This window comes from Halichoeres trimaculatus, unplaced genomic scaffold (assembly GCF_033239565.1).
Source record: "Halichoeres trimaculatus isolate MK-OKI-2021-1 unplaced genomic scaffold, fHalTri1.1 fHalTri1_scaffold_11, whole genome shotgun sequence".
NCBI classification, from domain to species: Eukaryota; Metazoa; Chordata; class Actinopteri; order Labriformes; family Labridae; genus Halichoeres; species Halichoeres trimaculatus.
The window spans coordinates 27,886,824-27,902,702 of record NW_027437189.1 but is presented as its reverse complement, the minus strand read 5'-3'; the positions used below and the strand labels follow the sequence as shown (position 1 = coordinate 27,902,702).

Here is a 15,879-nt window from a genome sequence, read left to right as displayed (position 1 = left end):
GGGTGAGGGAGGCGTGAAAAATGCACTGGACCCTCCACTCGGCTCCCAAGCCCTGACTGTGGCCCCTGAGCTCAGAGCGGTGATTTGGCTTCGGTGGAGGTTAACTCTTAACACAGATGGAAAGTTTTGGTATTTCGAGTTTTTTAAGTTTTCTCCTTTGGTTTTTATGTCACAGGATTTTTCGTTATGTCTTTTGCAGAAATCCAGAGTTTGCTGTTAACAAAGTGTGTCCATCTTTCTTCCGTTTATCCTCTAAATGTCACAGCACTGCCCTGAACCCTTATGTCACTATCGTTCAGCTTTCAAGGTTTCAGTTCTCCAGCACGTACTGGCCTTTTTTCCTTTTTTGTCAACCTCCATCTCGCCTCTTTGCCTCCTGAAGACGGCTGTGCTGCTCTCCCTCTCTGTCAGTCAAACTCTTACCTCCCAGCCTTCAATGTGAGACTGCAGCTGCTCCAGAGCCTCCAGTTTCTCCATCTGCCTCTTGGTCTCATTGATGTTGGAGCAGACAGCTTTCATGGCCTGCAGAGCCTCCTCCACTGCTGGGTAGTCAGCGTGCTTCTTAGGGGTCCGTTTCAGCAGCTCCTAGATTGTGAGAAAAAGAGAAGGAAAGAGAAATTGAAAATTTTATGGCGGCAGTCACATAGAAATATTTCTTTTATAGGTAAGCCTAAAGTATTCTGTGACCTTTCCTGAAAACTGTTTTTTTCTAGGAAACTCAGAAAACCTCCTGCCTGTAATCTAACATCCAAGGTGGGGAAGATTTGGCCTTAAAATGTCAGCAGGTAAAAGGTTTTCGCAGAAAAATCATCCAAATGGGTCACTGTTGCAGCCAACACGCTTAGTGTATGATGTGGATTACATATATGTATGAATATGACTCATGGGAGTTTTGATTTGAGCTATGCACAGGCTGAGTTTTTATTTGACAACAGCATCGTGACATGAGCGCAGCAGCTGGACCGTACCTTGAGCAGCAGAGGGTATTTGCAGATCCTCTGAATGGGGGTGAGAAGGTAGCCCTCCAGGGGAATATCTGTGCTTTTCTTCCCTCCAAGAAGCATGCAGTGCTGAAAGGAGGAACACAATAAGCAAACTTACTCATAAGGTAAGTAATACTAAGTAATAATACATGTGTTTGGATGTGAAAACCAGGAGTCAGTCTCTGTCTGGACATAGAGCATCCCTTTATCAGAGCCTATTTGACTTTCAATACTAGCTCATTATGGAGGAGAGCATCTGTGCAAAAAAAAAACAGAAAACAATTGGCATCTTTTTGCATTTCTGTCTGTCTCCAGTTGTATTTTTCTGCAATAAATTACTTTAATTGACTCTTGTTGTCGTTTCTTTTCAGTCACAGTCTGTTGCTCCGGCAGTGTATCTCTAACAGGACCAGGTGCAGATGAATAATCGTCTCAGTTTGTCAGGGGAAATGATTGAGATGTGGAGCATTTCCATATGTCTACTGCTTTTAGAAACAAGTAATTTCCCATGTATGCGCACCAAAATATGCTCCATGTATTAGTAAATTGAAGTGATGAGTGGAGAAAATGTTTTTTTTCTGGAACTGGAAGAACAGTGGTGCATTTTTTTCTTCATCCGAATAAGATTAAGTGTGTGATTTCTTTGATTTTGAGAACTCTGATTTATCAGCACACAGAACATAAAATATCAACGTAACATTAAACATACTGATTCATTTAAGTGCTTCCTGATTTCAGTGCACAGTACAACTATCGTCATTGTTCATTAAAAATAAGTTTCATTATTGATGTGGTGAGCAATAATGAAACTTATTTTCACTGAAGTCAATATTTTTTAAATGTGATTCACTTTCAGGTTTGTTAAGAAGCTCAAAGATGCTTTCATCATATTTGAAATGCCAACTCCAGCTTGTCTTTGGCTCAGCTAGAAATCAGCAAAAAGGTGGATGTGTCAGTCAAATCAGTCATGCAGCCAATTGTGTCTGATTATATAAACTTTTGTCCTAAATAACATCAAAATAAACAAGTTATAAGAAAAATTCTACCTCCTGTATCGATGTCACAAGTAAATAGATTAGAAAACAAAACTATATCCATTATTTGTTGGCCATAAAAAGTTTTAATCATGCTGTATAAATGAGCCCTTTTTAAATTTTCAACACAAGGTTTTACTGCTTGTTTTTACCACAAATAAAGATTTAGTTCGAACTGTAGTGCTTACAAAAAAAGTATAATGTTATTTCTGTCTTACATGTTTTTATTTTTCAATAATTTAAATCTGGATCCAAATATATCCTCCTCCAAACACTAAAGTCCAGACATGAAGCTACAGTGTTGAGTCACAAAACTCCATGTCTGTGCTACACTACATTTTTCTACTGTGCAACGGAAAAGAAACGCTCCATAATATCCTCTCTCTTTCAACCAAAGGATCAGTGAGAAACCTCTAAAAAGGGCTTTCATTCCCCAGAAGATTTGGGCTTTACCAAACTGTCCCACAGAACCAGCTGAAAGGATGAGTTTTCTTCAGAAGAGAGGGGGGGGAGGGGCGCTCACAGTTACAGTCATGGTTTCTCTGTAGTGTTTTGTAGCAGCACAGTCTGTCAGTGTGCTGGGAGCTCATGGGATGGGATGAAAGATCAAAAGCAGCCATGCAGATAAACCACTTGAGTGTTCTCCAGTGGGAAGGGAAGCAGGAGATCACTTTGGAGCATTACAATCATTCGGCAATTCCTTTCAACTCCACGCACAACATGAGAGGCTGGAGGGGGAAGTGAAGTGCTTCTGATGGAAAAATGAGCAACAACTGGGCTGAACTTTGGGGTACCATGGTTTCCTGATGTATTAAAACTCCCTATGAGTTCCTCTCCCACACACCCATTTCCATCTAAATCCTCCCTGACTTCTTTTCTTCTTCTCTCCTCATGTTCTGCTTATTTGTAATCTGCCAGCCTAAAGCCAGAACTCCCTCTGCTCCTCACTCTGACCTCTTTTTGCTTTCACTCCACTTCTCGCCTCTCTTCCATTGTAATTAAGAGGACTCCATTTCTCCAATTTCAGAAGCTCTCCTCATTGTGTGAATCAATTACCATGAAAATAGTTTCATCCAGAATTATATTCCAGTGGAATTAAAGACGCTGAGAGAGAGCCAATGATGGAGAAACATAAAAACCATGATATTAGTTTCCATAAAAAACGATTAGTGATGGTTACTGGTCTAATAATTAGGAAACCTTCATTCTCTGTCTCCTGTCTTATTACTTCTACAAAAGAATCATTTTTCTTTCTGAGTCAACATGTCCTAAATTTTAGGAGTGGACCAGACTCCTATCAGACTTTGGCAGTCATTTCAGATTTGGCTGTTCCAAAAAAGCTATTTCTGCAACTGTTCATAGCTTCAATTTCCAGTTGCACCACATGAAACCTCTCTATCAGCCTCCACGAGTCCCATATTCCACCAGCACATTTATCCCAGTTCCCAGAATGCCAGCTCGACTGGAGGCTGAAACCTTATCAGCAACAAATTTCTTTGAATTATTTCAAAACAAACTAATTTTCACAATGCGTTAAAAAAGACTGAGCCCTGATACAATAAGTAAGGATGCAGTTTGTATGGATATGTAGTAGTACAGTATTACACGGTAAGATACGATTCAGAATGATACACTATGAATACAATTCAAAACAAACAATATGATATGTTACATCTCGTAACAATATAATAGGATTCAACTCAATATGACACTAAATGGTGCAGCATGGCACAGCAGCAGAAGATACGGTACAATGCGGTACCATACAGTAAGATCTGATGCAATATGAAACGAGACAATATCATACAATAAGAAACAATATAATACAATATTTTGTGATATGAAACAATGTGGCGCAAAACAATATTACACAATATGATACAATGTTGAAAATGCACTATTTTGAAGTCCTAACCTAAGGGCTAGGATTAATATTACTATAGTTTCTTTTTGTATGCAATGGTATAATACCATATCATGAGCAGCAATTCCTTAACACATCTAGGGATGAGAATCGAAAACTGGTTCCTGTTGAGAATCAGTAAGAAATGTTTCAATCCATCAACATCGTTAGCCTTTGTGCTTAACGACTCCTTTATCAATTCTTTACATTGTGCCGGAGCTGCCGAGCCTTTTGTCAACTAGTCTGCTGCAGCTATCTTAGCTTAGCCGTTAGATAACGTTTCCCAAGAAAACTCTGATTCAGGATTTCCAGCTTGAAGTTTTACTGAAGAACTGACTTCATAAAGAAATATAATATGGTGTGGTATAAATGGTATAAATCACCTTATTTACCAAGATAACAAAATAGCGCAAGCTTGATGCTAACGCATATGGGAAACTGCATTGATGCTAGCAGTTAGCATACATCAGTATAACTTCAGCTTCAGAATAGAATTTCAACTTTCATCACAGAAACATATCACATCAACTCTTTGTAAAGAATATGGAGAATTTCAAATGTCTAAAGCTAACAGGCAGTTGAAAGGCTCATGGCTGACTTCATAACTACGGAAAGCTTCCAAACAACTTAAACCATTGCTATAACCACTGTGAGACACTAGATGGCCTATTTGAATTATTAATATATTACGACACAGTACATCAACGTCACATTGTGTGCAATTTTTACTTGTTTCTGTATAATTATGCCCAGAAATATCCAGACTCAGGGACCAACTACATTTTATTTTCTTACAGCATAAACTCAATTAAATGTTGTTGACACAGAAAACCTGTAAAGCTACTTTTTGTACCAAGAAAATTCACAACAGGAATTGATAAGGGAATCGATAAAGAATTAGATCGATAAGCAGAATTAATGAGGGCATCGGTATTGACAAAATCTTATCAATTCCCATCCCTTAACACATCTCTAACAGAATAAACTTTATTGTCTCCTTCGGTTAAAATCTTTGGTTTTAGTGCTACACATGCTCAGGTTATGGGCTACAAAACTGAACCAGATGTCAGGGCATCGGCTCAGCTTGCAGCACTCAGAATGATATTTAAGACTTCTAAAGTCAAACTGTTTTGTTCCATTTTCTACCTGTTTTCTAAGAGAAGTAGTTTAGACCAATAATTTGTATCTTAGTGATTTTATCACTTTCAATCTCAATGTCTGATCATTTCTGAAAGAGTCAACCTTTGCATTAAACGTGGCTTTACATGAACCATTACCACTGAAAGGTCATACCGAGGTCATAAAGTTCAGCCAGAAACAGAACTGACGAAGCAGAAAACGTGAGGGAAGAGATTAACCCGACGATATGAGAGTCAACTCTCGGTCACCTCCGCAGATAATTCAAATCTTAAACTTTTAAACCAATGAAAAAGACGATGCTTTGTGTTTTTTAAGAGCTATTAAATCAGTCTTGTTTCTATTGAGCTTGTGGTTGCTACACAAAACACCAATCTGGTCCAGTCTCTGAGATAACACTGAGCGGGTCCGACAGCAGCTTAACACATAACCAGATGTTGTGCTGAGATTTTATTTTGGAAGCATCAGTGTCTCACAACACCAAACCAATTTACCGCTGCATGAGTGAGCCAGGAAGAGCGAAAAGCCAAAGCACACAGCAGCACTGTGATCCCCATGTTTCCTCTGCTGTGGGTCAGAATAATGCCAGGGAAGTAAACCATCAGGCAGCGATAAACGCAGTGCCTCTGATCTCTGGGCCAATCCCATAAACGCTGCCAACGCCTCACAGCTGGCTGGCTCAGAATCTGTGGATGATTGCGTTGGTTGGACCCCCACTCAAAGGCCCATTCTGAGTTCACTCATTGTCCACGACGCAAAGGTTTGGGCGTCGAAACACAGCTGGTAGCGGAAACACTACAAGAGCGACCTTGATGGTGGCTGCATCCTGTACAGGCAGGAAGAACCCTCCGGCCTTGTTATGGTTACTGCCCTTATTCAAGTGCTAACAAGGAAATGGAGGTGATATAATGGAGGGAACAATGAGGAAGAGGATGGATACTTGATGGAAAAAAGAAACAAGCAAGAAGAGGGTCACAGGAGAAAAGAAATGTAGGTCAAAGGAAGAAAGTCAATAAGAGACCTGGAATGAAAGCAGGGTTATCAGGAAAAAACACAACTAGAGCAACAGGATAAACTCATGTGACATGAAATAATGGAAAACACAGAGATTTTTACGCATAATTAACAGCAGAGAGGTCAGAGTCAAAGAAGAGGAAGAGGGAAGAAGCTCAAAAGAAATGCAGAAGAAAGATGGATTCGATGACTCAGGTTTGGAGAAATGCGCTGAAAAAAAGCAAGATAAGCAGAGGATGGGAGCTGTGGTGGCTTACCAGCAGGAAGGTCCTGATGTTGGGGATCTTGTTGAGCTCCATGAGAAGCCGAAGAGCCTTCTCATGGTTACTGCAGTACTCGCCGTACACTGAGAAACTCTCCCTCTGCAAAACAGGAAGAAAAACACACGTCAGGATTTAAGACCTGGCACCAGATACAGTTACTATAGACCAGGGGTCTGCAACCTGCTGCTCTGGAGCCTCATGTGGCTCTTTGACTCCTTTGCAGTGGCTCCTTGTAGCTTTAAAAAAATATAATTGATAGAGAATTTTTTTTGTAATTTTTCTTACAAAGGGGATAAATAAACGACACAGACACTAAACATAATCAAAGTCTAACATTTTGTTGTACTAGATATGTATAACCTCTTACAATAAAGCTTTAAGATTTTTTTTGGGGGGGGGGATTTTTTTATTTCAATTTTTTACATTTTTTCAAATTTAGAAAAAGGGGAGATTATGCAAATTTTTGAAGTTTTTAACTCATATTTTTAAACTTATTTTGTATTTTTAGAATTATTTCTTTATAATTTTTTTGCAATTTTTTTACAACTTTTTTTTGAAAGTTAAGCAAAATTTTGAAATTGCATAATTTAGGTTCAGCAATTTCTTTGAAATTTCAACATTTTGGCATGTTTTTTGTACATTTTTTAACAATTTTTCAAATGTTTGGATAATTATTTACTAGACTTTTACTTTGTTTAGAATTTTATACACTTTTTTATCTTTATTGTGAAGATGAAGTATGTTTTGCGGCTCTCAAATGTTTTTAATCTAGGTGTGCTGTGGCAAAATGGCTCTTTTGAAAGTAAAGGTTGCAGACCCCTGCTATAGACTCTTAGACACAGCATTTTCAAGCCAGGGATTCACAGTATAAGTATTAAGTAGAGATGGGAGTAAGGGACAGTGATACCTGAGGATTTATATTGGACAGATGTGACAGGTACATGAATCTGATTGGTCATGTTCATCTGCTATTTTTCAACTGCAGACCGCTGCAATGAAAAACAAACCAGGGCTGTGGCTCCAGTCACAGGCTCTGGAGGACAGATTGTCCTAATGCTCATCCCTGTTTGAGGAGTAATGTCACTGCCTCACATGCTTCAGAAAACATGCTGTTCAAAGCCTCTCACCTGAGCAGAAGTAATTTGGTTCAGATAAAATAAAAAATAAAATGAAACACCACCTGCTTTATCACTATCCCTTTATGCAGCATTAATGAGGATCTCTGCATAAACAGGGCTCATATTTCAGTGCCCAGTCTGCAGCCATGAGGGATCCATTCAGACAACTGACAGGAGGAGGATTGATGAGACAGAGCAGAAAGTGAGGAGGCAGCAGTTACTACAGACTGATGAGTCTCTGCCGTACTACAACTAGGAAAGTCTGGATAACTGCACTCCCACGGCTGTCATTGTTTATTATTATGAGTATTAATCGTAGGATCGTTAGCATTTACAGTGCCCAGCTGTCATGGACGAGTGTAATTGTGACGATGACTAAGCAAAACTACGGAAAGATTATCAACTGTCGTGATGTTTTTTGGAGAGTTGTGTGGTGATGTACAGAAAAATCATTCGCACACTTCTCTTTTCCAGGGTACTCAACATCATACAGCAAAAGCATGCCACCGTTCAGTATTTCCTCTTTTTCCGAGGTGATAGCATCACACTGTACAAACAGTCCAAACAACTCTTCCACCAGTAAAGAGCTTTTGTTGAGCTGTCATTTACTTTTCTTTACATTGTGAAATGTGACACCAGAGCCTGATGATATACCGCCGTTTTAAATGCATTATTCATGCACCATGCCATAGATAACAATGTATACACAGTATCACAGCTGCAGGTGAATTTCCACCCTGAGGCGTATTGAAGTCCATTGTTCATTCTTAACTATGGGCAGTAATTGGGATGTGAAACCGTGAGGTACAGGCTTCAGGTCTAGAAACTGAAACTGTCATTTGAAACAGCCAAGTAAGTGAAACCCAAAACTGCAGGTGCTCTGACACGTGCTTTCATCCTTCGCTGAAATGTTGCACCCTCCAGGAGTGTATTTAAAGCTAGACCCGTCACAATACCAAGAGGAATATTTATCATTAAGTGAAGCTACAGAGCTTTGCTGAAGTAGAAACATCTTTATAGTACAAACAGCTCCTGGGCCAGCATCCTGTAGAGGCACGGATGTGTGGTTTCACTCCCACACACACACTTAACTCCATACAGCATGTCTCTGCAGAGTGTAAAGAGTGTTTTACATGGTAACCCAGCAGTGGTGACAGCAGCAGCCAAAACAAAGCGATCAACCCTTTTTATAGAAGTCAGAGTCTTTGCTCGATTGTTCTTGGAGCAGAAGGAGCTTGAATCGTTTGTACATGTGTAAAACAAGTGAGCAGCGCAGTGTAAACACTGGGCAGTGTTAACCACACACACAGGCAGGACCCCAATCACACCCAGAACCACATTAGGGAGGGGACTCTGGTCCAAAGGACTACTGGGAGCAACAGCTGGGCCGGCATATGGTGTGAAACCCCAGATACTGTCAAAGTGAGTTAGTGCACGGTACAGAAAGAGGAGATCAGAGGCGGGTCAGGACTTGTCAATGTGTGTGTATCACTTTAGTCAATTTACTCAGACAAGGGTTAACTGTCTGTATTTATTATAGTTTGACAACTGCAGAATGTTTTAAATGCAGCGGCTTATGTAAACCTATTTTATGAGTTCTCACTAGGGCTGGGCGAATATGGCAAAAATCAATTCATGATTAATTGAACCCTGTACCTTGATTTCTGTTAACTCCTGATTGTCCCACTGCAAACTCAGTTTATTCTGTAATTTTGAAACAACTAAAATGAACATGCGCAGATGAACAATTGTGATTTATTTAGTGAAGCAATGGAATCGAAAACTCACATCAGTTAGAATGGAAGTGTTATGGAAAAAAAAGAAATCAAATTTAGAAGTTTTAGTTTTAGGTAGCTCGCCTGAGTTCTCATACACTATTTTTTTTTTTTTTTTTTGCCATTAATAAAGCCACCAAGTTGCGGATTTTGCAGCTCTCTGCAATGCTGGTTTGCTCAAAATATAAGTCATTGCCTTAAAAAAATCGAGACAGCTGATGTCATGGAAATGCACATGATGGTAAGGTTTGAAACCAAAGACCGTGAAAGAAGTGGATGTGGGCTGTTACCAAGCCATGACTACTGAAATTTGGCTGAACCACTGTGGTTCCTTAACCTGACTATATTTGGAAGAGGCTGCTGCTCAGGAGGGGTGAGGGGTTACCAAAAGCTGACATTATAAGCCTACTCTCGGGCTATTTTGGCAAACATAAACTGTCAAGCTACAAGCAGAAAACTGAATAATTTATTGCATCAAAACAACTGGCAGAACGAGCATTTCTCTCACAACTCCAGGAGGTGTCTTTGACCTGAAAGAGGGTGTATTAGTGCGTATAAAAAGAGTATTAATTGCATGCCTTATAAGCTTTAGCCCTTGAAGCAACCAGCCTAAGTTCAAATCTGACTCTCACATCATTCTTACTCTACCCACTGTCTGATCCTCTCAATAAAAAGTATGAAAAGGCTCAAAACAGTCTTGAAAAATCATGAACAGTTGGTCCTGGGCCCCCTCACAGACTGAAGCAGGCATATGGGAGCACTTCAGCAGCCAAACCTAAAACAGCATGCCTGTTTCCAACTCTGTTTACAACCCAAGCCCACTCTGAGGTATTTCCTTCTCTCAAGTGACAACAACTGCATAGTCAATTCAAGCTCACCTAAAGGTCTCCACAGGGCCAAAGAGTGAACCACAAAGTCAATTATAAACACCAGGAGTACTCTGAGAGGCTGAAAGACATCAGTTGTGCCTAGAATAGCTCAAAGAGTCAGGTTGTCCTTTGATAAACACAAGTCTTTATGTGAATTTATCGTGATTGGAATGTTATTCCGGAGGCTCAATGAGAAGTGAGTATCACACGCTGAGGAATCACAGAAAGTCAAAGCATAATGGGTGTAGTTCAGAGGGAGCATAATGACATGACTGTTGCTTCTCACACTGAGCTCATGTACACACTCCCAGAAATAGAGCAAATATTGATGTCTCTGATTTCTCCACCAACATGAGTCACATTTTCACCTTTGGAGTCTGATTAATCTCACGCATGCTATGATAAACATGGGCGTGTGATGATTTCTTCTCATGAGCTCTACAAATGCAGAACATCCTGTATTCTTAAAACGTGGTAAAAAAACAACTTCATGCTGCTTCTGAAGAGAAAAAATGACAAGTGCTGCATTTATTTTGGCTCTTAATCAAAGACTGAATCCTCTTTTCTTTACATCTGCAGCCTCCCGAGCCATCTTGGCAACATCTGACTCTGAATAGCAATGAATCTTCCCATTTATCTTCCCTAAACGTGAGTGGCAGACAGTCTTGTGGAACAATGCGGGGGGTTAATCAAATCCCAGTCATGGTGTTGACCTCTGGTCAGGGTCAAGGGCTATGGCTGGGGGCACCAGACAGGCCTGACGATTGGCTGAGAGGAGTCAATGTTAAGACAGACAAAGGTCTCAATCTATAGGGTAAAACTCTATATCTGAAACCCCTATGAAACATTTATAGACCTCTACGTACAAACATTGATTAAATGTCTTATAACACACTATATTTGAGTTTTAAGCACTTACTGTTTATGGATTTGTTTAAGTACTTGTATATTTATTATTGTTTGTCTTTGTGAATGAAGATTTATTGTTTTAGTTTTCAACATGTTGCCAGATATGACAACAAAAATGTTTGTTATTGAAAGTGGAACATATTCAGTTAAAAAAAAAAAAATTGTTAATATGATGTGAGAACTCAACATTTAAGCATAAAACATGTTAGTGGTGGGGGAAAAAAATCCCTCATATATGTAAATTTGTGATTTAAAGTTAGTTATTTTTCAGAGGAATGCTTTAACATTTTTTTTAAATTGTTAGATGAGATAATCTATATACTATCCAAACAATTAAGGTATGCTTATCATAAACAGTCTGTTGTGTTAGCTCAGAAATTAAACTGCAAGAAAAAATCGGCAAATTAACCTTTAGTAAACATTTTTCATGTTGATTTAATCAGTAAGAAAATCAAAGACTTATAATGCAAATAATTTTTTGGTAAAGTGCAATTATTTCCAGAAATTTTCACATTAAAATGAGGCAATCGACAAAGACTTATCAAAGGACTTTGTTGTTCTTTCAGTCAAAACTGAAAAAAAAAAAAATATGTTTTAGGGATGCACTGATACCAATCCTGGTATCGAGTATCAGTGTATCGGTGCCCCTCAAAGCTGGATCGGTATCGATGGGAAAGGGGCCGATCCATAGTGCTGATCCAGGCAAACAGCTCTATGCCTTTTTTCACTGGCGCTCTTGGCTACTTGATTTAAAATGTTACCTTTGGTCCACTTTTTTTGCTGCATTATCAGTCTACAGGGTATAAAAGTTTACATTTGAATAGATTTCTGTACATTCTGAAGCATTGCTTTTACCAAAATATTGCTTAATATTTGAATATTCTATAGTTTAAATAAATATTTACTTCAGTTTTTCCATCTACTCATTTTTTGCCTTTTACCCAAAACATTTCCAGTCTTATCCCACAGTAGGGCATGCAGGTTATTATTTAACACCGGTAGCAGATCAGTATCGTATGGACTGATACCCAAAGCCCAGGCATCAGTATCGGTAATGAAACCAGAAAAGTTGGATCGGTGCATCCCAACACACCATGACATTACATATTGTACTCAGGCTGTTGAAATGCAAAAATGACTTGAAACTGAGGGCGTTTTCTTTGTTTTATGTTTTACTATGTTGCCTACTGTATCGGATCAGGTATCAGCACAATTAGATTTTCATAGATCAGATCAGAATGTAAAAAAGTGTGTCCGCCCATTTCTACTATGTTTATGAATAAAGTTTTTTTTTAAGTTTTTTCATGTGAAACACTTGCTTTCATTTTCATATTGTAGCACACTGAACCACACTGTATTGTGCCTTACTGTATTTTATCATACAGTATCACAAGCTGTCATTTTTTACAGCAAACCAGCGAAGAAAATGTTGAATAACATAGATTGAGATCAGTCTTTAGTTGTAGACTTTTATCATATTGTTTCATTTCATTTTCCTTTATTTGTTTCGGAGGGACACTGCACATTAATAAACATTTCATTAAAAAAAAAAAAAAAAAAAAAAAAATGTAAATGCACCCGAGTTAGCCAAAAGGCTAGTTTACATCGGCTGTCCCCCCTGCCAGAGCAGTATAGGCTCAGTTCAGTTTATCCTGCATCTCTGATTCATATCACATTTCCTTTTATACACTGTTTCCTCAGATATGAAATATATGATAGCTGCAATGATGTTTGTATCGCACTCCATCACTCTGACTCATCATTATATTGAATAATGATATCAAACCCTGCTCTGACTCACAGGTAGTTTTCCTCCCTGTAATGGTCTGGAGACAAACCTTGGAGTAAATTGAAATCCAAGTACCTGCAGCCTGCCATTACCCGTCCAGCCTGACCTTTACATCTCCCAGTCTGACCACAGAGGGATGGAAAGAAAACAGGCTGGGCTCCCTTAATCGATTCTCCACCGTGACACTTGGCCTGTCAGATTAAATGACCATAACCACCATATGTGTGGAGGTAAGACGTGATGGGCTAATTCTACGGCTACCCAGAGATGTGATTAGATTTAAATAATGCAGCCTGGAGGGAGCGGAGGAGGGATGGGCTGAGAGAGGGGAGGTGTAGTTCAGAAGATAATGTCTCACAGGTTAGATGTTTAGAGGCTAAACCAGCTGTGGAGGCAGAGATGATGTCACTTAAATTCATGATGAGGGGGAGCTGTTTTAGCTGTTTACATTCACACATGCAGCCGGGTGAAATCGAAAGTTTGAGGAATGCAGAGCATGTATGAAAGGATTTATGAGACCCTGGACACCAAACTTCTTGGTACCCTACAACTCTGACCTGCAGGGTCATGGAGCAAACTGATTTTAGGACACCTGTTTGAGGTGTATGCTTTAGTGAAAGTGATTTAGAGATCAGAGCCACACAAACAGAAAGAAAAGGAGAAAAAGAGGGAGGGAGAAGGAGAAAGAGATTGAGTGCTACCAGCAGAAGCATTGTCCCATCCACTGAGTGACACACCATCTCTTCCTACCCGGACACAGACCCTTCTTTGTTTGTTCCCTGAGGCCAAACAGAGGGAAAGGGAGGGGGGAGGAGAGGAGGGGGGGTCACAGAGCGGAGAGAGGAATCTTTGGATGGAAGGATGGAGGGCTAAAAAGACGGAGATGGCAGAGACAGGGACTTGCACAGACTGGTGAAGAGAGATGGAGGGAAGAGGGACCCTTAGCCTGACAGGATGTAAGCCTGTTTAGAAAAGGAGGAGAAGCAGGGGGGTGGTTCAGGGAGGTAGCGTATGTGTGTTTGAGTGTGTGTGAGTGTGTGTTTGTGAGGGAAAGGGTGTTTCATGTGAGAAAGAGAGAATTAAGGGGTATTTTCCCTGCAAGCTTTGCACGCTTTCCCTGAATCTGTGGTTACGAGGAGCCCATGAAAAGAGTCTGTGAGAGCTCTTTTTCATGGAGGTGGAATTCATGCATGCATGCTCTCCCACATGCGTGTCCATGTGCTCGTATCTGTGTGGGACCGTCTACTTCTTTATGTGTGTGTGTCATGCACTTACAAACTGCAGAAACACGTGTCCCAGTGCATGATGAGGATGGGGTTCAGGCTGCAGACTGGACTCCACGGCGGACAACACCTCTTTGTGTAGCTCCAGGATGTCCTCAATATTTGAAAACAGAATCTATAAACAGGGAGATGATGTAAGGGGAGAGGATACAGAGGAAGGAAGAGATAAAGAGCAGAGAGGAGGAAGGAGAGGAAAAAGGGCGAGGAAGGGCCCGACAGATGGACGGGGACGAGGGGAAAAGGAGGCAAATCTGTCGTTACACACGGCTCAAAAGCATGGGAACATGAAAAATCAACAAGAGCCGAGTCTTACCTTGACATGTTCAGGCGAGAGACACTGCTGGTCATCTGCAGTTTGTCGGATTCTGTGCAGAAAGGCCTGAAAAGGAAACAGAAACAAACACACTTAAAAAGAGACTCTTATCACTGACGAGGCAGACGCTGACAGCTCATGTCATGAAAATATTTGACACTTTTTAAACCCTTTGGGTTTTTCCACTATTTCACTTTCTGTAATCACAGGAATGAAAAAGTATCGAGCTTTGTGAAAACAACAAGTCTACATTGTTTCTGACCGAAAGTTGCCAAAGCAAGACAGAAAGCAGAGTGAAATCCTTCATCGTCTGATGGAGATTCACAGCTTTCTTGTATTTCTGTCGCAGTCAGAAAGAGAATGTCACCTGGCTCCCATTTATACAAGTTTCCCTGATTCGCAGTGAGCTTCATACCACCGAACAGTGATTGACACCCATAATGTATTTAAAACAGAAAGAAACCTTTAAAAGCTCAGACACTGGGCCCACTCCCTCTTCTTAATCTTGAGTGATAACAAAAGGGAATCTCTGGGAAGAATCTGAGATCATTTTCACCTCATGGTCCCAAAAACCCGTTTAAAGACCCGTGATCGAGCCTTTTCGGTGGTGGCTCCCAAATAATGGAATGATCTGCTACTCAAAATAAAAACAACCTCCACCCTAACAACTTTTAAATCGCATTTTAAAACTCACTATTATTCTTTGGCTTTTAATTTAGCATTAGAGATGTGTGATCAGTGTCCTTTTATGTCTTTCATGGTCTTAACTCCTTTATTTTTTTTGTTTTTTGTTTTTTTTTCCGACTCTTATTTGTTTTAATGTGTTATTTTAATTAATTTTATTTCTTTTATTGATGTTCTTATATTTTATTTTAACTGTGCAGCACTTTGGTAAACTTAAATGTTTTTTAAAATGTACTATATCAATAAAGTGGATTGGATTGCATTAATTTTGAGGACAGTCCAACATATGCTGCCCCTCATTTCTACAAACAGTGAGCCAATGATGGTATAAATTCTGTGACTGATATTACATTTCAGCACTGTTTCCAAGCTGAATCAAAAAAAGGAAAATTGAGAGTTTGTTTTTAGGTTGTTTTGTTGTTGTAATGAAACTAGCGATGACCTGGTTTGGTTTTCATCAGTATCATATCAAAGTTTAAAATCACTGTATCGTGTAAGAATCTGATTGCCTAATGAAAACTGAGGCATCAGGTTTTCAGTGTCACTGCTTCAGTCAGTACAACCTGTGAGCAGAAAGCCTCTTGTTTTCATCAACAACTCCAGGGGGAAGAATAGAAATTCAAAAGTTTCACATGAAAAGTTTTGTGAGACCCACTTCAGCCTGCTTATTGGCTGAACGTCAAGCGCACTTTAAAGATATCATTTACAACAGTTTAACCCTTAAGCTGATTAATAAAACAAGATAAAAATCTTAAGAGATATGCAATACTGGGTCATAAACACAGCTATGAGCACAAAGATCATG

At 39.7% G+C, this 15,879-nt stretch overlaps 1 protein-coding gene across 2 annotated transcripts in view; it reads right to left on the bottom strand.

Moving 5' to 3' along the window:
* prex1 (phosphatidylinositol-3,4,5-trisphosphate-dependent Rac exchange factor 1) overlaps window positions 1-15,879 on the bottom strand; it is a 121,569-nt gene that overhangs the window by 77,292 nt on the left and 28,398 nt on the right. For both annotated transcript variants that reach the window (XM_074681263.1, XM_074681264.1), the window contains exons 2-6: window positions 14,391-14,456; window positions 14,070-14,192; window positions 6,329-6,433; window positions 969-1,070; window positions 424-585 (exon numbers count right to left, since the gene is read on the bottom strand). In XM_074681263.1, the coding sequence (XP_074537364.1) occupies window positions 424-585; window positions 969-1,070; window positions 6,329-6,433; window positions 14,070-14,192; window positions 14,391-14,456 (558 nt within the window). The remainder of the gene's footprint in view (window positions 1-423; window positions 586-968; window positions 1,071-6,328; window positions 6,434-14,069; window positions 14,193-14,390; window positions 14,457-15,879) is intronic.